General features: G+C 32.7%; 5 protein-coding genes across 8 annotated transcripts; 2 read left to right on the top strand and 3 right to left on the bottom strand.

Moving 5' to 3' along the window:
* Positions 1–722: 722 nt before the first annotated feature.
* On the bottom strand, positions 723–7,037 carry LOC108768803 (glutathione-specific gamma-glutamylcyclotransferase 1). Of its 2 annotated transcripts, none has more exons than XM_018519380.1 (5): positions 6,774–7,037; positions 5,944–6,207; positions 1,933–1,968; positions 1,567–1,841; positions 723–1,443 (listed from the first exon to the last, which is right to left on the bottom strand). In XM_018519380.1, exons 2-5 carry the CDS (start codon positions 6,100–6,102, stop codon positions 1,188–1,190), a joined length of 726 nt encoding a protein of 241 aa, XP_018374882.1. In that variant the 5' UTR covers positions 6,103–6,207; positions 6,774–7,037; the 3' UTR covers positions 723–1,187. The 2 variants fall into 2 exon arrangements, with proteins under 2 accessions (XP_018374882.1, XP_018374881.1); XM_018519379.1 differs by having other exon boundaries at positions 5,944–6,113.
* Positions 7,038–7,518: 481 nt separating this feature from the next.
* On the bottom strand, positions 7,519–9,762 carry LOC108768802 (hsp70-binding protein 1). Its single transcript, XM_018519378.1, has 5 exons — positions 9,315–9,762; positions 8,991–9,231; positions 8,214–8,616; positions 7,913–8,150; positions 7,519–7,830 (listed from the first exon to the last, which is right to left on the bottom strand). Exons 1-5 carry the CDS (start codon positions 9,356–9,358, stop codon positions 7,620–7,622), a joined length of 1,137 nt encoding a protein of 378 aa, XP_018374880.1. The 5' UTR covers positions 9,359–9,762; the 3' UTR covers positions 7,519–7,619.
* On the top strand, positions 7,879–15,005 carry LOC108768801 (histone acetyltransferase KAT2A). Of its 2 annotated transcripts, none has more exons than XM_018519376.1 (5): positions 7,879–7,884; positions 12,271–13,239; positions 13,315–13,872; positions 13,949–14,670; positions 14,812–15,005. In XM_018519376.1, coding segments are annotated over exons 1-5 (2,445 nt in total). In that variant the 5' UTR covers positions 7,879–7,882. The 2 variants fall into 2 exon arrangements, with proteins under 2 accessions (XP_018374878.1, XP_018374879.1); XM_018519377.1 differs by lacking the exon at positions 7,879–7,884 and adding an exon at positions 11,927–12,150.
* LOC108768804 (transcription initiation factor TFIID subunit 10) lies at positions 10,513–11,510 on the bottom strand. The gene is made up of 3 exons (XM_018519382.1): positions 11,161–11,510; positions 10,998–11,062; positions 10,513–10,860 (listed from the first exon to the last, which is right to left on the bottom strand). Exons 1-3 carry the CDS (start codon positions 11,269–11,271, stop codon positions 10,659–10,661), a joined length of 378 nt encoding a protein of 125 aa, XP_018374884.1. The 5' UTR covers positions 11,272–11,510; the 3' UTR covers positions 10,513–10,658.
* Positions 15,006–15,548: 543 nt separating the features above from the next.
* Positions 15,549–22,631, top strand: LOC108768800 (histone acetyltransferase KAT2A). Of its 2 annotated transcripts, XM_018519374.1 has the most exons (9): positions 15,549–15,647; positions 15,738–15,768; positions 15,873–16,841; positions 16,921–17,481; positions 17,559–18,283; positions 20,875–20,981; positions 21,062–21,440; positions 21,570–21,796; positions 22,195–22,631. In XM_018519374.1, exons 3-9 carry the CDS (start codon positions 15,874–15,876, stop codon positions 22,582–22,584), a joined length of 3,357 nt encoding a protein of 1,118 aa, XP_018374876.1. In that variant the 5' UTR covers positions 15,549–15,647; positions 15,738–15,768; position 15,873; the 3' UTR covers positions 22,585–22,631. The 2 variants fall into 2 exon arrangements, with proteins under 2 accessions (XP_018374876.1, XP_018374877.1); XM_018519375.1 differs by lacking the exons at positions 20,875–20,981; positions 21,062–21,440; positions 21,570–21,796; positions 22,195–22,631 and adding an exon at positions 18,427–18,620 and having other exon boundaries at positions 15,549–15,768.
* The last annotated feature ends 2,263 nt before the right edge of the window (positions 22,632–24,894 follow it).

The following is a 24,894-nucleotide window of genomic DNA, read 5'->3' as shown; positions in this document are numbered from 1 at the left end:
TTATCGACGTATGTTAAAAACTTTAATATTTGTGCTTTTTATCTTACGTAGAGGCCTTCTTTAAATTTTACATTAATAAATACACTTAATATTATATAAATTATTAATAATTTATATCTATATTACATGTTCACAGAACATGGCATATTTTTTCTAAAAATATATTTTTTATTAAAAGAAATAATACATAGGGTAGAACAAGGCTTTTTCATTCATTTCTCACGGTAATGTTCATGTTTCTAAACAAAACATATTAAATATTTGAAAGTTGTGCTTGTGTTACGAAGAAGCAATCATGATTGTATACGCGTTGTAAGCACGTCACTGGAAAGAGATATTGTTTGTCATTGTAAATTTTCATATTATTTTAAAGTTGGAACTGACAGAATATAGCCCCGCCCTACCCTATATGAACACACAATACGCGCGAAATATGTCAGTACAGTAATTAAGCCGATGTACAAACGAATTGCAAATTTGCAATGTCAGAATATGGAAGATACAAAGGGTCTTTCATAAATGTTTCATGCATAAAATACTTTCAAATATCTTTTCTTTTGTTTATGTATCAAGCTTTAAAAATCTTTTCGCAATTAAAAAAAAAACTATTTTTTATCATTATCTGCAACTCTATAATTATAACTTTCAATATATTAAAATAGAAGACACAATGCCTCTTATATTAAAAATAATACATAAAAATACGTAAATACAGAGTAGTGTTATAAAATAGTAAATAGAGGAATTCGATTTAGATGTCCACGTGTCCAGCACGTTGCGCGATACAAAATTAACACAGTCGTCTCACGAACATATACTGCATATATAGCTTTCAAAGGAGACAGTTATTAGTGAGATCATATTCTCAGAAAAATTTGCAACTAGCTGTTTTTTAAATATAAACCTTAGCTTCTTTTCTTTGCGCTTCTTTTCAAATAATATACTTGTCCCATCACTTTTAGATTCATCCAATACGAAAATTTGTACGCGCAATTTGAGTATAAATTTTCAAATATGTAAAAATGCAAACTAGGAATGAAATCAACTACTAGTTTGCATTTTTATATATTCGGAAATTTATCGAATTGCGCGTTTCTCTCGTAAGAAGATAAGTTTCCGCTTCATTCATTCGTTACCATACGGATGTGTAATCAAAGTTGCAAAATACAACTATACGATCCAATTGATTACATTTTTACACAACGCAAGCTTTTGGACGGAATTCGCGCGCTAAACTGGAAAGAGTTCTCCCTGGATCGCTCGTTAACTTCTTCTGCGGGAACACCCGATTCCGCGTCCTCGTCGAGGTCGAAGTTATTATTTCCCATCAACGTCACCAAGCACATGTTCTCCTCCTTTATTCGCGAACGTACTAACATTTCCAGCGTGAAGAGGTGCTCGTCGTGCGCCTCCGGCAAGTAACGGTGCATGAACTCCGCCAAGCTGTCACACCAACCAGACAAATACTTATCGTCTTATTATATAAATTATAACGTTATCAACGTGTCAAATAATGTCAGATAATGATGAATTTAGAAAACATATCTTGCATTATGTATCTCTTACCGTAAAAGATATTCGACGTTATGTCCACTTGGACCGGAACATTCAGTAATTTGACGCGCTACAGTCTGCAACGATGCCTCGCCGAGCCACTGTTTATTCTTGTTGGTGGCAATGTAAATTATCACGGGGAATTGCAAGTCCCCGTGCTGGCTGTAAAACGTCGCGATAGTTGTCAGGTCATATCCTCCTAAGGTACATTCGCGGTTTTCTAAGTAGGAAAAGTTATCCACATTGCAATTGTTCTGAAGTTGGAACGCTCGTCCGTAAACTACAGCCTGCAAAATAATGAATAAAAAATCTATATTGCATATGACTCTCATAGTCGATAATTTATATTGCATTTTACGATGCGTTATAATGAAGTACCTCTTTGTCCTCGATTAGGGTAACGACTCGCCCAGGCTGCAACATAAAAGAAGCCGATGCAATAATCGTCTTATTGAGAGATATTGAGAGAAATTATTTAGAAACAAAATTTTTTTAAATAAATTTGTGTTTGAAAATCTTTTCAACGTAAAACGAAATTCGTTTGTAGACTAATTTCTCTGGAAACAAATACTAATTATACGCATTTTTTTATCCAGCTTTATATTAGAGGATTATATGATTACAATATATATATTAATCATATAATCCTCTAATATAAAGCTGGATAAAAAATGCGTATAATTAGTATTTGTTTCGCATATATATATGCATATATATATATATTTGTTTCGCATATATATATGCGTGCGTATTTATATATATATATATTATATATATGTACATACATATATACATAATACATCTAATGCAGACTTGTTTGTAAGCAGAAAGTACATATCGCATTGTTGCGAAATGCGAAAAGAATAATCCAAGACGCGGAACTTATCTTTCATTGAAGATATCAGTTACTACCGGTTTATAACTGGTTGTATACAATTTCACGTAATTTATACGTAAGTGTAATACAAAACGTATTACCACAACATTTATTTATTCTCTCCTTCCAAGAAAAGAAAACATGACTTTTGGATAATTTATATGGAATAATCTAGAGTTTCCGTGATTTTTTACTATAAATTAGTAACATAAAAATGCTTGTTGAAATCGTGGGCACTAGCTTTTAAAGATACACTGAGAAAAATGGTCTGGTTGGATTAAACAGTAATTCTGGTGGAAAATGGACGAATCAGAATTTTCTGGTTATGTCTATTATAGAATTCTAGTTGAGATAACTAGAATTCTGATTAATATAATTATTCTGGTAAAAATACGAATTTTAGTAGATTTTACTAGAAATATGGTATCAACCAGAATTCCGGTTATCTCAACTAGAATTCTAATAAATTTAACCAGAAATTTCTGATTCGTCCATTTTCAACCAGAAATTTTTTTCAGTGTACATATTCTGTCGCGCGGACTTTTTGTACAATTTTCCAACAAATCTTCCATATATTGTTTTGATATATCTGTAACGGTTGTTTACAATAAGTGTTTTCATGTTATAGTTATTAGTTCGTATACAATAAAATAAAAAAATCAATATTGAACTTTCAAAACATTTTTTAAATCTATAACAAAAGAAAGCTGAGCAGTGACTTTTAGTAAGGTAGTCAAAGAAAAAACAATCGCACTTTCTCGACTTAAATTAGGTCTGTTTTTTATTCCTGTACTCCTTAAACTGGTGCAACAAATATACGTTTGTTTCACTTCAACTTATTGCACTGCGTGTGCGCCAATTCTGAGTGCAGCAATAAAAAAACAGGCCTATAGTGTCCATTTAAAAATAAAATTTTCGTTTATAATATTTATTTTTAAATTATTAATTTTAAATAGCTTATATATTTATATATTATAGTAATAATTTTATAAATATTAAAAGTAACATTCTTTTATTATTTTTCAGTTCAAAACGATAAAGAAAAGATGCAACATGAACGAAACAAAGAAGGAAGTGACAAAGCGCGCGGGTTTCCTTATGCGTGTTAAAACAAAGAGTGTCAAAATGAATTTCGAGTATGCTATTTTTACTTCGTGCACGTTACGTTCACATGGTGTCCTCCAAATCTCGATCTTTCCCGCGCAATTTTATCAAAATCACATATGCGTCAATAGACTCTTATCAAATCGAGACAATGACGCATAAATTAGCAGTGCCGCGAAAAATGTATCGTACATTTGGAATTGGGCCAAAACCAAAAAAAGAATATGCGACATACCTCGACGAGCGCAATAAAATTCAGGTATTAATAGAATTCTCAAATGCCTCAAAATAAAAATCACGTGCATAATGTATGGAGCATATTTTTGTACGCAAAAATATATATTAAATATTGCGAATATACCAAAATGACTGAATGCAGCATTAACGATGAGCTAAAAACTTTTAAACGAAAAAGAATGTAATCGTCGATTTTATTCATCTACGATTTAGGTAGCTTTCATTAATTCATATTATTAATTTTTTTCGAGCCAAATTTGATCAACTTAGCTTGAATTTCCTATAGATAAGAATATCATGAAAACGTAACTTATTATATTTTTTTAATATTTTACAATTCTATTTCTTTTTTTTTTATATATAAATTGCTGTTTTATATATAAGAGCGCTTATACATTTTACATACAATATATCCACATGTATATACATTGATGTAACATATTATATTATATTTATTGGAAATAATCCAGATTTCCAATTTGTAAATATTATAGCGACGCAATGGCGAATGCAGGACACGTTCTTTTTTCTCTGATTAAGTGCATAATTAATTACAAATTCCTATTCGTAGTCGTGAGATTTTATTTGCTATTTTATCATATCGATAGGGTCGTTGCCACGACCCTATGCTTTATTCGAAGTCCGTACGGCTGCTCCGATCTTTATTATCACGTGAACTGAAGATGTGCATTGTTGCATCAATACACAAGAAGCTGTAGTGTAAAATAGTATAAGTAATAGTAAAATATTAGAGATATGTTTTAAAGTTCTAATAGTTTTTAGATTCGCATTAAAAAATCTCTTAACATTCGCTTTTCAATATTCACCGAATATGTGACGTCAATATGTACTATATGACGAACGTATTAACTTTCGTAACTCTTATTAAGGTCTTAGTTTTTATACGGATATGAATAATAATTAAGACAAAACACAAAATGCTACTTATAAATTATAATTACAAAAAAATTAAATCTTATTTGAATGTGAGATAACATATTGCGATGATTTATGTTTCTATATTCATGAAGAAAACATCGACTAATAGTTAATTAACATCACTTGTAAGTTTATGAGTAGACGTAAGCACTTACGTCTCCATCTCTACTATCAACCTTATAAATATTAGTATGCAGAAATATACTAGTATGCACCAAAAATGTGAAGAAATATACGACTGTTTCTTTTTGTGAATGTACATATATTAATATGCGGAATATGTTATTGTATACGTTAAAATATATATTATCTAATTTTTTTATAATTAGCATTTATATAATTATTTTATTCTTAATTATTATTTAAATATACGGGGTGTTTTCAAATTCGCGCCCACGAAGTACAAGATATGATACTTTATGCTAAAACAAACAACTTTTTCCTTTAACGAAATTGCGTCCAAAATAAATAATTTTTGCGCTTATTTGTTGACTTCAACCTGCTCTCCTGCAAAAATTACTTATCGGACGCAATTTTGCTAAAAGAAAAAGTTGTTTTTTATAATTATAATTAAAACGAATAACTTTTTCCTGTAAAAATACATTCGATAAATAATTTTTGCGTTTACTCGTACAACTTCAACCTGCTCTCCTGTAAAAACTACTTGTCAGACGCAATTTTGCAAAAGGAAAAAATTGTTTTTTTTAGCGTAAAGTATGACGTCTTGTACTTCGCGGTCGCAAATTTGAAAACACCTTGTATATAAAGTTTAAAATCGCAATAAGTGTTGACTCAAATGCGTCTTAAAGGTGCATTTTCATTATTTTCGTCAAGATAACGTTTGTGACATTTTTTAAAATAAATTTATTATTTCGATTATTCATTAAACATGAAATTAGTTATTTGGTAGCCACCACGGTTATAGATTTCATTGTTAGAAAAGAAAAAATCAAATAAAAAATTGTGCAAAAGTTTAAACGCAATATCGTCTCTCGCGAAGAATAGTTTATTTCTTTCAATTTATCCATGGAATACACAGATTTCTGAATATATGGAACCAATTTACACTAAAAAAAAGATACTTAACACTCCACAATCTGTGTGGATTATAATGTTTATTTTACAAATAAATTTTGTAATATTTTTTTCTCAGTGTAGTCATCGGTGATGAACGTGACTCGACGATAATTAAAGACGAATAAAGAAAAAGATTGAAGGACAGATTGGCTCACCTTTTCTCCCGTTCCACGATGCGTGGTATTGCCTTGCCAGAATCGCCTACTGAAGCCCTTCACGTAGCCGGTCTTGCTTTTCGTGTACGCGAAACCAGGATGCCAGCAAAGCGATCCGTATCCGAATACCCAGAGCTCGTTTCCTTCCGTACGATTCATCTCTGTTCTCTCTTGTGAAAAAGAAAGTGAGCTGATGACCGAGCTGTGTTTCTTCCTTATTTCTTCCTTTATCTTTTCCCTTTTTATTTTTTTCTTGTCTCGTTTCTGATAACATTGAAGTTCCAGAATACGCTTTTAAATTAAAAACTTATTGTCCCATAATACGTTTTAACATAAAAAGAATTATCGTACTTTGTGATTACATCCTTTTACTACAAAATAATTATACAAATTTTCTTATAAATACCATTGTCAAAATTAAAAATCATTCATTTAATCACCTCTGAATTGTTAATTAATTTCTCTCAAAATTCTCAGAGATTGAGTTTCTTCATATAAAATCTTTAAATTCGAATGGTTTCATGTGTTTTCTTTTCTAAAGAGAAGTATGCAATAAATTTTTTCTAAAGTTCTATTCCAGTTGCAGAAAATTGCCGATATATATATATATAGAATAGCTCTTCGCTGGATCTTTATTGGCGGCAACTCCAAATAATCGAATTAATAACAATTTAAGTTTCACTTTAAACAAGTTTCACTTTAAATGATCAATCTTCAACACTAAATCAATCCTCGATCATCGCGCTGATGCATGCGTTTGCGTCTCTGGATCCCCCGCGGATAACTCGTAGTGATTTCAATTTATTAATTCGCAAGACGTTTCGACTAACCGGATATCATAACGATGAGATGCTCCTCTTTCGCGTCATCCTGATTGTCCACGTATTTCTATAATAATAAGCTGAACCCTCTCTCTCAAAATCGATTTTGGATCAAGTCAGTCCAAGTCGGTCGGGGAAATCCGTTCCGAAAAGATCGATGTTTCGACAACTGTCCCGTGATCTCGATTAAATGTATGCTCAAGTATTTCTCAGACATTTGGAGGCTCTCGAAAGAAAGGCGAATCACCTGAGAAGGTCCGATGAGAACTGCCGGCTGACTGTAGTAGCCGTGGTAGCCGGTTAGTATTTGGCGAACTAGACCAGATGCGCGCTGACAGGAGGAAGAGAGAAAGATATCAAGAGAGAGTACAGCGCGAATCGGGGAAGACAGAGAAAAGTAGTGGAGTACACGCCAGCAGGAGTCATGGTGGGGATGGATGATGAAACGAACCGCCAGATTGACGCACCGGATGTGCGTGAGCATTCAGTTGAGCGAATTAATCTGAAGACGTGTCGATTCGTATTATCAAAGTATCTGGTAGAGACAATTGGTTCATAGCACGTGTTTAAATGTTTGAAATACAGGAATGTTAAGCGCGACCCAGAATGTGAAGAATTTTAAAAACAAATTTCGTCAGTTGTCTAATTCATCCGATCGCAGGACAAAAATCTAAACGTTGGTTTACGGAATAAAATATTCTGGTGATTTGTTTGATACATATAATATATAAATAGTTTTATTTATCAGTTAGAACCTATGCACACTCCTTCAAATTATTTAAAACTATAAGACCTATGTTAGAATTACAAAACAAGATTCCGTTTATTTAAAAGAAAGATTATAATACAAATTCGTTATCTCTCTTGAGGCGTGTCAGATTCGGAAAACACTTTGTCTAGAAGTTCGGAACACATATCAATCTCGTCCTGATTTTCCACAGGTTTTAATTCTGTCAACAATTGCTCCAAAGTGGATCTTAAACACAATTGTGATCGACGACATTCCTTTAGTGCCGGTAAAAAGTTATCGTTTACCATACCACTGAGCACTCTCAATAATTGTTCCCTACAATATAAGAATACTGGATTTATATCTTAGGAAAATATTAAAAATTTTTATGTTCCCTCGAAATGCTGAAATAAGTTACCTGACTGTCGGCTGTAAATTCATTCTACCCAATAATCCTGCTGCTTGCTCTATGAATCCCATTTTTACTAAGGTATATTTTATGTCGTTCGAATTATTTCTACTGCACAAGCTAGAAAGTAAGAATGCGGACTTTATCTGTAGTTTCTCCACTGAACTCTGCATTGCCCGTAATAGCACCGAGTAACCGTCGTTCATATCTAGATACTTTAATGACGCTGGATGTCCTCTTACTATACCTATATTCAAAATATAATCAATGAGATATAAATAACTGAGCTTTACGTCATACTATTACTTACATGACACTGCATATAGAGCTTTTATCCTGGCCTGTTCCGATGGATCTGTATCAATCATAGATAATAACACAGGAAATACTCCGGCTTCTAATAATTTGTCTTGACAAAACGGATTATTTTGCGCTAATTCGGCGATAATATCGGCTATTCGCCATCTAATATTACTGTGCGAGGAATTTAAGCATGGTTGAAATATCGAGAAACCTCCGATCTTATAAAAGTCATTGGCTATATCGATATTATCTACAAAATCTACCATCCTTTCCAATACATTCTCGTACTCCGACGAATCATCATCTGCTCGCAGATTGTTAACGTTAGACAAAATTTGTACAGCTTTCTGCAATTCCTCTATTACGTTCACTGTTAACGATGATAATGCCTCATTCAAGAATGTTTTTTTCTACAAAATACAAGTGTATCTCATTAAATATAGATAATAAACAAACAAATAGCACATATAATTGAGTGCGAGCGTGGCGTAACAGGCAATGCACGAGACTGCTTTGTCAGAAATCCCAGGTTTGATCCCAGGCAGAACCGAAAAATATTTTTGAACGCTCGTAGCTTCTCTCGGAAGGCAATGGCAAAACCACCGAGAGTATCCTTGTCAAGAGCACTTCTCTAATAAATCATCGTTTGGAATCGTTAAACTGTAGGTCCCATATGACTGTGTACAACCAGCGTACGTACCACAGGCATATGAGAGAAGTCACCACGCTCAACCACGAGCAATAGGAATGAGGAGCACATGTAATTTTAAATTAAATTTCGTACTTCTTCGTCCAAAGGATAAACTTGCGATTTATTCTCCAGGTCCTCAGACTGTGCTGCATCCATAGCATATTTGAGTAATCCTTGCAAATTAGTTGGTTGCCTCGGTTGATTTGGTAACGGTTGCCGTGGAATTTGCTCGGTATTACTGGAGGTCGAGGGACCTTCGATGGAAAGCGGTCGCGCATTGCTGTTTGACTGACCTTGCTTGACTTGATGTTTTTTTGGTTCTTTGTTCTCAGGACTGATGCAAAAAATATTTATTTATGTAAAACACAGGTGATTAGATTTAGGTTAATCGCAGTATTAAAAATAATATGTACATACTTGCTCATTTTGACGCTACTCTGTTTAACGAATGATGTGCCCATTAATTGAAAACACTGTTTAAAACCAACCTCTTCGCGAACAATCCTCGACTACTTATTCTGATTCATCGCATGTCTTTTTATGGGATTTTATATTTCTGTATCCAGGAATTTCTTTATATACCAATATACGAGATGTCGCTGGATGTCTGCTTTGTGCTGGTCTGTTGGATCGTTGGATGTTGCTTTACAATCATTTACAATCTCACGTAAATGTTAGGTATATTCGGGCAAAGAGAAATAAACCCATAGAAATCTACAGCTGAATGGACAAGCTTGCGTTTTTTTAAATATTATTTCCCTTCAGGTAATGAAGGAATCATTTAAAGTGCCTTCAATCTTTCCTCTTTGATCTTTTGTCACAACACGCGAACATGTTCCGCGTTTAGTTTTTAGGTTAGGTGACCCCCACAAAGTCTCGTCTATTAACGCCTCTAGGTGCACAAAATGAATTACCCAGCCATATCCATGAATATTCTGATGGATAACATATGTTTTATGTCCACGATTTTTTGGTTCTGTTCCATACTGTGACAATAATTTTTGCAAGATATACAATTATATATATATATATATATATTTTTTTTTTTTAAACAATGTATTTTTTTATATTAATTGATTTTATTATTCTGTATATATTATTTTAAAAGTATTAACAGTTATCAAAAAATTAATAATTTACAAGATATTTTAAGACATATTAGAATATGTTTTATTCAAATTAATAAAAAGAAATGGATATTTTTTTTCTTATTAAATAAATGCATACTTATTCAAACATTAAAACACAAATTGATACAGTACATGATTTTTATTATATTAAATTTATTTTCTATACATTCTTACAAAACACTAGCAATGATACAGTAATATAATAAAGGATGTATGTATCCGTGTCATCAAATATTTATAATTATGAAACTAAGATGTTTTAGGAGACCTATGTTCTTTTAACTTTATTCTTGGTTTAATTTATTTGTTACCTTTTTGTTAGAACTAGAAAAAGATAAAAAGTAAGTTAAACTCAGATTGAAGTTAATCACTGGTAGATAGAGGCATTATTCGTACAATAATGCATTTTTAACGATACAGAATTATAAATCTATATTTTAACTGTAATATATATATGTGGACATATATATGTATATGTGGAATTTTTCCTTTTTTGACAATATATTTTTTTTTTATATGTACGCTGATATTGATTCCTGATAAAAAACTTGCACGAAAATACAATTACCTATTATTAATCATACTGATGTGATGTAAAGTAAACACATCCAAAATTACACAGTTTTTGCAATTAAACGAAATAATGTGGTTTCTTCACTATTATGCCATATTCCGCAACTGCTGGTGTCAGATCTTCCATAGTCAGAGTATAACGTCGATCTTTTCCTTTTGTTTTTGTATTCTGATTGGCACCACGTGTTTTACAGTGCTGCAGCGCATCATTGGCAATTTCCGAGATAAACTTTTGTGCTGCTAATGACACCAGGCGTACTCTAAAATAGCAAGAAATCATATAACACCATGTAACATTATTTGATAGATTTACTAAATAAATATTACATGTTCAGTCTACGAAACTTTTTTAACTAATTACAGGATGATTTAAACACAATATTGTGATTGTACTTACATCCTAGGATCTATAGCGTTGAAACCAGCCGTGTGCAAGTAATGTTCAGTGATGGCATCAGGTACCTAATGTTAACGTTGTAAAATTACAAACATAATTAATTGCTCTCAAGTACAAATTAATTTTTTTTTAAATTTATATCATAAAGAAGATGGCTAGATACCGTAGGTGTATAATCCTCCAATTGCATCAAGAAATCTGACAACGGTTGTCCCGCAGTCTTTGTCTCCTCGTTATAAATCGGTGAGGTTTCCCTTCCGAAATTCTCTGCCATTTTTTTGTGTAACGTGAAATAAAACTACTCTGACCTGTGCTATGAATTCCTAACCTAAATCATTAACGTGAAAACGAACTGTTTTACTATTCTGTAATTTTCCTCTCTTACACTTGGCGATTTCTATCTTTTTTTTTTTTCTAAATGTTTCCTCTTGAGAGCAGTAATACTTTTTAATGTGCTAATACGCGAATTTTTTAGGGCTTACAATCACTTACAAGCAGTTCGAAGTTTGGAATGTTTAGATGTTTGGAGTGTTTGATGTGTTTGGTCTGTTTTCTGTTCCTGCACTAGACTGTTCTAGAACTCTCTTTCTCGCTTTAAACAAATATCAAACGTATATCTTTCTCACTTTAAGTTCCAAAAGTGTACACTAGTTCAGCCACAGAAAACAGACCTATTCAATGCACTAGGTCTGTTCTTTTTTAAAGAATTCTGAACTAGTTTTGGAGTACATTTCAAACCAAAACGTCCTCTCCGAGAAAAATTTACTTCCTGAACTAGTGCAATAAGTTAGAATAAACCAAACTATAACTGTCTCTTCTCTCTGTCTATAACTTTAACTTGTTCTGAATACCAGTTCAGAACTTGAGGTGAAAAAAGAACAGATCTACTGTGTACATACGTGCATAACCTAACCTAACCTGATCCCGGTTGGAGCATTGTGTTTTAAATCAACGATACTAACAAACTGTAAAAAATGTGGCTGTAATAATAAAAAAATAACTTACAAATATCGTAAACGACCATTTAATCCAAAATATTATAGGATACTTATTATTTAATACGTAAGCCAACAACAGAATTGAGAATGAAAACATAACTTGATTCGCGTCAAATTGCAATTTATTTCCTTTATATTATAACAGAGAAATCTATGTAAGTTAATAAGTATATATATTATTCTGCTTTTAAAAATTATGGTGATTATTGTTACAGCTAGAGAGTGACTTACATATATAACTATAATTTTTAATATATAATAATCATATTTTTAAGGATGGCATCCGAGGACGTCAATTCCCATACGATATTAAATGCTTCGGAAGAGACTGGGCAGTCTGTTACCAGTATATCGCAGGAAAGTAATAATAAGGATGTAAACTCAAGTAAGCCACAGACTCAAGGAAATCCAACGAGTAATCTCCAAAGGATACAACAACGCAAGCAGCAGACATACAACTGGCCACAAGAAAAAAAATTGTTAAAGCTTGCGAATTACAGCGCTTGTCAAACACAGGATTGTAAATGTACAGGCTGGAAAAATGCACAGCCAATTATAAAATCACCAAAGGGCGAAATACAGCAACCTCTTATAAATTTTTCGGATCCATGCAAGATGTGTATTCATCCTTTAGAAAACCACATCAAACATTTACCAGTTCAATCTGATGATGAAATAAACAGATTACTGGGAATGGCTATAGATGCAGATAATATTTTAACATGTACACATAGGGAAGTAGATCCCGATACCAAGAAGGTTTATTTTTATTTATACAAATTATTGAGGAATTGTATCTTGTCTATGACAAAGCCAGCCATAGAAGGTCCATTAGGACAGCCGCCATTCGAAAGACCTAACATGGCAAAAGCCGTAATGAATTTTGTTTTATATAAATTTAGTCATTTACCACCGGCAGATTGGCAAATTATGTGTGATATGGCAAAGATGTTTTTACATTGCCTGAATTTCTGGAATTTTGAAGCACCCAGTGCCAGACAAGCAACAATTAATGTGGATGAAGCTCCTGCTTACAAAATTAATTATACCCGCTGGCTAGTCTTTTGCCACGTTCCTGCATTTTGTGACTCTTTACCACATCATGATACTCCTTTAGTGTTTGGAAAAACTTTATTGCAAGCTGTATTCAAACCACTTTGTAGAGAATTAATGAATAAGTGTCATAATGAAAGAGACAAGATAACGCCGGAGAAGAGAATTATAGTTTTAACGCATTTTCCTAAGTGTGTATTAAGTTTTTTCCCCTCTTATATTCATTTTTAATTATAACAAAAATTACATGTTTCTTTGTATTTAAGGTTTCTTTCAGCTCTGGAAGCTGAGATTTATTCTGATAGTTCGCCTATGTGGGACCCTGAATTTAAACAAGCACCACCGTCTCATGTGCAAGCTGCCTTAGAATCAAAAGCACAAGCAAGAAAGACAGGAGAATTTGAAAAAGTCATTATTATACCGAATGAGAAAGATAATTATACAACGATAAACATTAGCCCTGGGATAAGAAGACTTCCCGAAAAACGTTTTTATTTCGAAGGACGACCCGATGCAAAGAAACGGAAAAGTGAAGAAGTTTTTGAAGATTTACCAGATGAAACTGTTGCTAAAATTGTTGCAACTATTAATGATCCCAATTATATGTATGGGCCTGATGCAGTATTTCCTCCAGATGTTCCACGAGACGAGACTGCTAAAATTGAAGAAAGCAGAAAGATCATAGAGTTCCATGTTGTCGGAAATAGTCTGACACAGCCAGTATCTAAGCAAACTATGCTTTGGTTAATAGGATTGCATAATGTATTCAGTCATCAATTAGTCAGAATGCCCAAAGAATATATATCTCAATTTGTTTTTGATCCGTGAGTATTATCCAAAAATAATATATTAATTTATTGTAAAAATTTATTTAGTAATAATCTATTCTTTATCACACAGGAAACATAAAACATTGGCCCTGATAAAAAGTGGTCGTCCAATCGGTGGTATTTGTTTTCGCATGTTTCCTACTCAGGGTTTTACTGAGATTGTATTTTGCGCTGTTACGAGCCAAGAGCAAGTAAAAGGCTATGGAACACATTTAATGAATATGCTAAAAGATTATCACATCAAAAATAACGTATTGCATTTTCTTACGTTTGCGGATGAGTTTGCTATTGGATATTTTAAAAAGCAAGGATTTAGCAAAGATATAAAACTGCCGAAGCCGATGTATCATGGATACATCAAAGATTATGAAGGAGCGACATTGATGCACTGTGAATTGAATGCTAAAATAGTATATACTGAATTTACAGCAGTATTAAGGAAACAAAAAGAAATAGTTAAAAAATTAATTTATCAAAGACAACAGGATATACAAAAGATTCATCCAGGTTTAACATGCTTCAAAGATGGTGTAAAAAGTATTCCTGTCGAATCCATTCCAGGAATTCGTGAAACCGGATGGAAGAATTACGCTCAGACAAGAACAAGAGGTGTGGTCAAAGGAACGCAAGGTTCGGAACTTATAGATTGTATGGATATATCAGAGTCTCTTTATAACACTTTAAACAGTGTTTTGAATAGCGTGAAGAATCACATCTCAGCCTGGCCATTTCTGGAACCTGTAGACAAGGACGACGTTCCAGACTACCATATTCATATAAAATATCCAATGGGTGAGCACATAGAAGATATAATACATTTTAAAATGATCAAAGTAATTTTTAATAATAAAATATTAAATATAGATTTTAAAAAATCTTAAAATGAAAAAACTTAATAATAATTCAGGAACTAATGATTTTTTTATATTGCAGATCTCAAAACTATGGAAGATCGTTTGAAGTCTAAATACTATGTAACTAGAAGATTATTTATTGCTGACATGACACGAATTTTTACAAATTGTAGATTGTACAATAGTCTTGAAACCGATTATTATCGTTGCGCCAATGCTCTAGAAAAATACTTTCAGACACGTATGAAAGAAATTGGTCTATGGGACAAGTAGAATTTTTTGTATCTTATAATATAAAAAAAGACGAAAAAATTATAATAATTTGTTGTTTATTGTTTATTCCTCTATAATGTCGCTGCGCGTAGCTTAGCGCCAAGACACTACCAGTGTCTCCAGATTAGCTACTTAGGACAGTTGTCGAAAGTTGGCTAAAAAATAGCTACATTAAAATTTTTTCTTTGCTTGTGAAATTTTTGAATTTAAAATTTGATACTGCATATGTATATCTAATATAATAAAAATTCAGATTTCACAGAAATTTGTTTATATTAGAGAGAATTTAAATTACACAGCCACAAATAAAGATTTAAATCCATATGGCAGAAATTGAAAGAATACTTTAAAGCTCAAACGATAGCCAATCATCTTCCGTATATTATTATTATTTCTAAAAAACAAAACAATTGGCCATTGCGTGGACATGCGTTATATCACGTTTCTTGATGAAGCATAAATAACGGTGTGTAGGAGGCATTGGGGGGGACAGTTCATATAACCTAACCTAATCTGTCAAATTGTCCTATATATCGACATAATAATAACACAAGAAATTGTAGAGAATGCTAGTTTATAACGGCGTCAAAGTTCTGCGGATATCGTAATTGTTTATTTAAATCACAATATCATTATTGAATAGTTGAGTATAAATGTCACTGAGAGTAAAAACGTATAATTAATTCGATTCATATAAAATTGCGATTTAATTTCCTTATTCCTATATTTTAGAAGGAATTTTTTGGTGCGTGTATAAGTTCATGTAAGTTGCCTAAAAAATTTTTACGATTATGATACGATACGACTGATTTCTACACAAGTATAACTTGTTCAATCCATAACGTGAATATCAATGATTTTTTGTAGAATGGCATCCGAAGACATCAATTCTCATGCAACCGCTTCCTCGGAAGAGACTGGACAATCTGCCAGCAGTAATCTGCAACAAGAAAGTAATACCAAGGATGCAAATTCAGCTAAGCCACAGGCTCAAGTAAATCGCACAAGTAATCTCCAAAGGATACATCAACGCAAGCAGCAAACATACAACTGGCCGCAAGAAAAGAAACTGTTGAAACTTGCGAATTATAGTGCTTGTCAAGCAGAGGAATGTAAATGTACAGGCTGGAAAAACGCTCAACCAATTATAAAATCATCAAAAGGCGAGATACAACAGCCTGTTATAAATTTTTTCGATCCATGCAAGATGTGTACTCATCCTTTAGAAAATCATATCAAACATTTACCAGTTCAGTCTGATGAGGAAATCAATCGATTATTGGGAATGGCTATCGATGCTGACAATATTTTTGCATGTACGCACAGGGAAGTAGATCCTGATACTAAGAAAGTATATATTTATTTGTACAAATTATTGAGAAATTGTATCTTGTCTATGACAAAGCCAATCGTGGAAGGTCCGTTAGGGCAACCACCCTTTGAAAGACCTAATATAGCGAAAGCAGTAATGAACTTTGTTTTGTATAAATTTAGTCATTTGCCGTCGAGAGAATGGCAGATTATGTACGACATGGCAAAGATGCTTTTACACTGCCTGAATTTTTGGAATTTTGAAGCACCTAGTGCCAGACGGTTAACAATTAATACAGATGAGGCTCCTGCTTATAAAATTAATTATACCCGCTGGCTTGTTTTTTGTCATGTGCCTGCATTTTGTGACTCCTTACCACATTATGACACTCCTTTAGTTTTTGGGAAAACCTTATTACAAGCTGTATTTAGATCAGTTTGCAGACAATTAATGGATAAGTGTAATAATGAAAGAGATAAAATTGCACCGGAAAAAAGAGTTTTAGTTTTAACACATTTTCCCAAGTATGTTCTAATCTCTTTTTTATTTCTTATATACATAACTTGTAAATATCAAACTAAATTACCATATTTTATATTCAAGGTTTTTGTCATCGTTAGAAGTAGAAATTTATTCTGATAATTCTCCCATTTGGGATCCTGAATTTAAACAAATTCCACCTTCTCACCTTCAAACTGCCCTGGAATCAAAAGCTCATCAAGCGAGAAAAACGGGAGAATTTGAAAAAGTTACTGTCACTCCAAATGAGAAAGACAATTTTACAACAATAAATATTAGTCCTGGAATTAAAAAAATCCAGGAGAAACGTCCTAATGCTGAGGGACGCCTTGAGGCAAAGAGGCGAAAAAATGAAGAAACTTTTGAGGACCTGCCAGATGAGACCATTGCTGAAATTGTTGCATCTATTAATGACACTAATTATATGTCTGGTTCTGATGCAGTATTTCCACCAAACGTGCCACGGGACGAAACTGCTAAGATGGAAGAAAGTAAAAAGATAATAGAATTTCATGTAGTCGGAAATAGCCTGACACGGCCAGTGTCTAAGCAAACTATGCTTTGGCTAATAGGGCTACAAGATGTATTTAGTCATCAATTACCAAGAACGCCCAAAGAATATATTACTCAACTTGTTTTTGATCCGTGAGTAACAATAATTTAGTATCAATGTTAAATACTTTTACATACGAATGTATTCAATAAAATTCTTTGTCCTACAGAAAGCATAAAACGCTAGCCTTGATAAAGGACGGTCGTCCAATTGGTGGGATTTGTTTTTGTATGTTCCCAACTCAAGGATTTACAGAAATAGTGTTTTGCGCTGTTACGAGCCATGAGCAAGTAAAAGGCTACGGAACGCACTTAATGAATATGTTGAAAGATTATCACATTAAGAACAACATACTGCATTTTCTTACATTCGCGGATGACTTTGCTATTGGATACTTTAAGAAACAGGGATTTAGCAAAGATATCAAACTGCCGAAGTCGGTGCACCAGGGGTACATTAAATATTACGTGGGAGCGACATTAATGCATTGCGAGCTAAATCCAAAAATTGTATATACTGAATTTACGGCAGTTATTAGGAAACAGAAGGAAATAGTGAAAAAGCTGATTCACCAGAGACACCAAGAAATACAGAAAGTGCATCCCGGCTTAACATGTTTTAAGGAAGGTTTAAGGGGAATCCCCATCGAGTGTATTCCAGGAATTCATGAAACCGGATGGAAAAGTTGCGCTCAAACCAGAACGAGAGGTGTGACGAAAGGAATGCAAGGTCCAGAATCAATGGAGACGAATTTAGAGGTTCCAGATTCTCTGTGTAATACATTAAATGGTGTTCTGAACAGTGTGAAAAAACACAGCACAGCGTGGCCTTTTTTGAAACCTGTAGTTAAAAATGATGTACCAGATTACTACGACCACATAAAATATCCTATGGGTGAGTTTAAGAAAAATGTCTATATATTTTACTGTTTAAAATTTTGTATATTGTAAATGTAATTATCTGGTCTCATTATTTGAAAGAAACCAACCGAATACAAAAAACTCCAATGTAATGAAATGTATTTATTCGTGTTATAGATCTCAAGACGATTCAAGATCGCTTGAATTCGGGATACTATGTAATAAAGAGATTATTTATAGCAGACATGTTACGGATTTTCACTAACTGTAGATTGTATAATAGTCCTGACACTGAATATTACCGTTGTGCCAATGCTCTGGAAAAATACTTTCAAACGCGTATGAAAGAAGTCGGACTCTGGGATAAGTAAAATTTTTAAGACTGTTATAATGATAATGTTGGCAATTGATACTTTCTAATTTATTCTTATTACAAAATATTATTACTTTATAAAGAAAATCCATATCTTGGAATACTGCTTTTTGTGCAGTATTTGTATATAAAGATAAAATTTAATATAAATATATATATATACATATATATACACACACACACATATATATATATATATATATACATATAATTTGCATGGAAGCTCATGTCAGAATAATTAAAAAGAATATTAAAAATTAGAAATAAAAAAAGATTTTATTTCCATAATACAGTATGTCCTTTGATTATTTTATTCTTTAAAATGTGTTCATGTTTATTACATTTATTTTACTTAATTTTTTCGAATATGTACATACATATATTCTGACGTGCATTTTGCATGTAATTGATATGCGCGCGCGCGTGTGTACGTTGTGTGTTGTGTATACATGCATCTAGCTACAAAAGGTATTGCTTATCTAATCGTAATCACATATTTCATATATTGATTGTGCGAATTGTTTATATGTGGCCTTTTCACTATATTACATTTATATAGCATTATATAATACATTATTAAAATATCAAAAGTGGTTTATGCAAAAATTTCAGACTGAACTGGATACTTAATTTCACAGCCTAATTAATATCATTAGTCGAGCAGTTAATTAAGGAGCATAATACAGCAATTATATATAAAGATCGCTCTAGTGGGCGATCAGTCTATGGAACAGTGATTCTCTGTAATGCACATTGGTTTGTAAAGTATTCTTAAAATAATAAAGCTTGTTATCTAGAAGTGATGTGAATGAGAATAACAGTCAAATTTGCGTTATATGTGAATATAAAAACTGATATATATGTATATCCAATGTTATAAATTGATAGTATAAATTGATTGATTGAATAATTCTATAACATAGTAAAAATTGATAACAAAACTATTGAAGGGCCAATATATTAAATTATATCATATTCTTCTAAAAATATGTAACATTATTTCTTAAATATATTTCATGAAACCGCGAACACTTCGATTATCTATTTTTAAAAAGTGCACACATTTATGGGAGACAATTTAGAACAATTAAGACTTTTTAGCCCGTTAATTTTATGAGCTTCCCTTACTTCCTTCATTTCTTGTTTAATTTTATCAATCTATAACATATATGGGAAGAACTTATTGAACGAATAATAGTTATGTTCTATGATTGAATCATAGAATCTTGTTAGCTCGATTCATTTTACTTGCCATTTAGAAATCCATCTTTAAATAGATTTTAATGATAGAAAGTATTTTATTTTTTAATAAAATTTGTTCGCTTGGAAAATTTTTGCAAATGAAATTCATTACATTCCTCACGTGTTATGTCTAAAAAGATTGCAGTTTAGTGTAGATTTGCAGAGAAATCAATGCAGGAACGCAGAAAAATGTATGCTCTAATTATCACGAGAACTTTACGCATTTATTGAGGATAACACTATAAACAGTAGCTGCCAGTTATAATTGGCATATATTAAAGAGCAATTAAGTCTTTTATTTAAAATATATACATATATTTCTTTGTAAAAAGTAAAAAATGAACGAAAGGAATGTTGAGTTCTATTTTACATAATATGTAGTGATGACAAGCCACAATTAAATTTGTAATCTTCGTATATATTCTGTTATACTATACTTCTAAGTGAAATATATAAATCGTTAAACTTATAAATATTTTTATTCGTATCATTTATGCGCACGTTATTTTAAATGTTAAAAGCTACGTTATATAACTATGTTAAAAGCTATATATTATATTTACAAATTATATTTTCGTTATTAATACATTCACTATGTAATTTACGAATTTATAAACAAATTTTATCAAAATCAATCTACTTGTAAATCTTTTTTTTTTTTTTTAACAATAAGCGAAAATGTTCTTTCTATATCTATTAATTACATCTATTAAAGGAAATATGGTAGTGTTAAACCTATTTAAAATGTTATTCGTTTCTGGTCGTCACATAAAAAGAGACAGATGTGTGCGTGGATCTGTGGGCGGAAGGAGGGGAGCTCATATAAAGCAACTCTTCTAGGAAGAAACGCAATGCTTCAGAAGCTAATGTTACGCGAGAACGTTGTACCATCTAGTCTCTCAGTTGTCCTATTTATTTATTTGCTATAAAAATAATTCGCGTCCTGTTTTAATACATTGCTGTAAAGTCACTTGCTTAATATTATTTTAAAATGTGTGACGACGACGTAGCCGCATTGGTAATTGACAACGGATCTGGAATGTGTAAAGCCGGATTTGCCGGAGATGACGCTCCTCGAGCTGTGTTTCCTTCTATTGTTGGAAGACCCCGATATCAGGTACAAAAAATATAGATATCTGATAGATGTATTATATAAATCTGTATAATTAAACGTATTCTAATCATGAGTATTTTTAGGGAATTATGGTCGGCATGGGACAAAAGGACAGTTACGTAGGTGACGAGGCGCAGAGTAAACGGGGAGTTCTCACTGTTAAATATCCTATAGAGCATGGTGTTGTCACTAATTGGGACGACATGGAGAAGATCTGGCATCATACATTCTACAATGAATTAAGAGTCGCACCAGAGGAGCATCCCGTTTTGTTGACGGAGGCTCCCCTAAACCCCAAAGCCAACCGCGAGAAAATGACGCAGATCATGTTTGAGACCTTCAACACTCCAGCTATGTATGTTGCCATTCAAGCTGTCCTGTCTTTATATGCGTCAGGACGTACGACTGGCATAGTGCTAGACAGCGGTGATGGAGTGTCTCATACAGTACCGATTTACGAAGGTATATTCCTCTTTACTCGCTTCGATTTCTCATGGTATAGTCATTAATGCCGTGCGATTTAAAGAGAATCAATGTTAATTGTTGTGTGACGTTTAATGTTGCAATATTTTTTTTTCTTTTTCTTCACAGGATACGCTTTACCTCATGCGATTTTACGCTTGGATCTAGCCGGCCGCGACTTAACAGATTACCTGATGAAAATTTTGACCGAAAGAGGCTACACCTTTACAACTACCGCTGAACGTGAAATCGTGCGTGACATCAAGGAGAAGCTGTGTTACGTTGCCTTAGACTTTCATTGTGATATAGAGACTGCAAACGACCTAGAAAAGAGCTACGAATTACCGGATGGCCAGGTAATGCGTTATTTGATTTGTTTTATGAATGCAACGTTCTCATGTAATTAACACAAACGAAAATTTTTCAATAATGACTAGATCTTTTATTAAGAAAGAAATTACGATTTAAAAAATCTAACATCTTTTGAGAAAGAACCAGCAATTTTTTAATTAGACTACTAACTTTATTATAAAGCTAATTTTAATTTACGATGACTTAAAAGTGACGTCTGAATTATAGATACAAAGAAATACAAATAGTTATAGTATGAATGTAATGAACACTACAATAATGGAAGTGTACGCTCATTAGCATTAATCGCGCGCATTTGCGTCGAGTGAGTGTTAACTCGTCATGGGTTGGCTAGCCGCGCGGTCAGTGGACGAAGAAATAACGGATAACGGTTTGATTCCAGGTCATAACAATCGGTAGCGAGCGCTTCCGTTGCCCGGAAGCAATGTTTCGGCCAAGTATCCTGGGTATGGAATCTTGCGGCATACACGAGACGACGTATAATTCGATCATGAAATGCGACGTCGACATCCGTAAGGATTTGTACGCCAATTTGGTGCTTTCAGGCGGCACTACCATGTATCCGGGCATCGCCGATCGGATGCAGATAGAGATAGCGAAGCTCGCGCCACCAACCATGAAGATCAAAGTAATTGCGCCGCCTGAAAGGAAATACTCTGTATGGATCGGCGGCTCGATCCTCGCTAGTCTCAGTACGTTTCAGCAGATGTGGATTTCTAGGCAGGAGTACGACGAGCTAGGACCGTTTATCGTGCACAGAAAGTGCTTTTGAGATGCCATCATCCGAAACGCTTTTCAACCGATCCTTAATACGCAGGATAACTGAAATGATATTTATTTTTTTTCCTCTGAATAATTTATTATTTCCTAAATAATTTTCTTTTTACATATTATCTCACTCTTCACTCTTCTTGAAAAATAATTTTTATTTATCGATTATCTCTTGATAAAGATATCTATAGCATAAACTCACAGTAAGTGAAGTCTACATCTCATCATCGTCGATTCTCGTTTCATTGCATCCGCACGCGCAAGCTTTAAAGATGAATTAAAATCTGAATTAGGGAATTTGTGTACATCAAACAGCCATTAATTCAATGTCCTTTTTTATTTCTAAAATGTACTCGATGTTATATTACATAATAGGACGTTTAAGGCGAATGTGACATTGGAGAACCTAGTTCTCCCTACGTCCTTCTTAGAAACTTTCATACAACTTTTGACACACAGTACATCTGCCGACGTAACAAAATTCTCTCTGTTGACGCATATACATTAAAAAATAATAATTTATATATTCTTTTTCTCATAAAGCGTATATATTTATGTGTCGTATATATTTATAGATGTATGTACTAAGAACTCAATTAATAATTCCACAGCTAAAAAAGTTGTCATTTACAAGATATTGATAATTACATTCGTAGTATCGTAGCATCTATCAAATGCTGTTTTGTTCATGAAATTCTATTAGTTTTCATGGACGGTTAATATATTATTTTACAGAATAGGGTGTCTCATTTGAAAGGATCCACTCAAATATCTCAGAAACACTGCGTTTTTTACTTCAAGAGAGACATAAGGACTTTGCTCTGACCTCGACAACGCCACCCAAATTAACATTATGTTCCTTTCGAAGTAAAAACATTTTTCGATTTCTGAATATTTGAGTAGATTCTTTCAAATGGGACACCCTACATATACATCTTAAAAATAGAACGTAAAAAACCTATCTCTAAGGAAAAATATATACAATTTTCATTTTTATTCATCCAAGACAAATTATTATGGATCAGACACGATATTTAAAAAATTATCTGATATTCGGCAGATTGAATATGCGAAAATAATGTGTTGGCATTTGCTCAAATTATTATTTACGTCGATCCGTTACATTCGTAAGACTACAGTTTTTTCACAAATAAAATTGAAATTATCAGAAATTATCTCTGATTGAATGTGATATACATATATGTACTTATACAGGGTTCTGTAAAGACCGAAACCAACATATTGAGACTATAATAGTTTTTGAACTATAAGCATTTAAAGTCAACGAATTATACCGCTTAAAATTTGCGCGTTCGAATAACGACGCAAAAACTAAAACTGAAAGCAAATGATTGCCTCTTATAAGTATATCAAATTATTGATATTTATTATGTTAAAAAAAATTTTTTCCCCTCGACATTTTGATATTAGAATTTTCGTCTTAAAATGACCTTAGAAATCTCCCTTTAAGCGTTGTTCCGATCTTTACGGAATACCCTGTATATACATGCATTACGACAGAACCGTAAAATAATTATGTCAACAAATATATCAGTATTTGAAGATACCACGAATGAAAAATTTACATACAATTTTATTTATTAAATATATAATACGCACCATGTCAGTATAGTTAAATTTAATCGAACTAATTGTACTAAAATCGTGTTACTCAAAGAAACTTGTATCTCAGATCAGTAAAATTGGACTGTTACTCGCGATATTAATGATTTTACAATCGTTTACGATGTCTAAAGTTCTTCTCCGCCTATTTCTCGGATTTTAACATTCAGCGTTCAACATGCTTGGGAGCAAAAATAGCAGATAGATGATATAACAATGTCGCTTTATATTAATCTTATTAATAATTCAATAGGTGTACAGCATACAGATTGTATCAAAAGACGATCCAGTTTCTTTTAGTTACAAATTTTCTTGACGTTAATGTTTCTTTCATGAAAAGTCCATGAAAATTATTTCATTAGGCCATCAAATTTTCATGAAGGAAATGTTAATTTTGTCAAAAAATTTGTTTATGAGGAAGCGCGTATTTTCTGAAACATTCTATACATTTGTACTGTCAATTTTGGAAGTTAATCAAACGCAATTCGGCGGCAAAGTTTAATTTTTCAAGAATATGTATCATTATGATAAATTATTAAGAAACGCAGAATTTATAAAATATCAAAAGGAGCTACACAAAATTAAAAAATTCATTGTATTTTCTTCCGCTTGTGTAACATTGTCTTACAATGTATTTCTATCAGGTGTATAGTATTAACATACATGGTAGTTAATGATTTTTTAATAA

This window comes from Trachymyrmex cornetzi, unplaced genomic scaffold (assembly GCF_001594075.2).
Source record: "Trachymyrmex cornetzi isolate Tcor2-1 unplaced genomic scaffold, Tcor1.1 scaffold83, whole genome shotgun sequence".
In the NCBI taxonomy this organism is placed as follows: Eukaryota; Metazoa; Arthropoda; class Insecta; order Hymenoptera; family Formicidae; genus Trachymyrmex; species Trachymyrmex cornetzi.
The sequence above is the reverse complement of the archived record's forward strand: the minus strand, read 5'-3'. Positions and strand labels throughout refer to the sequence as shown.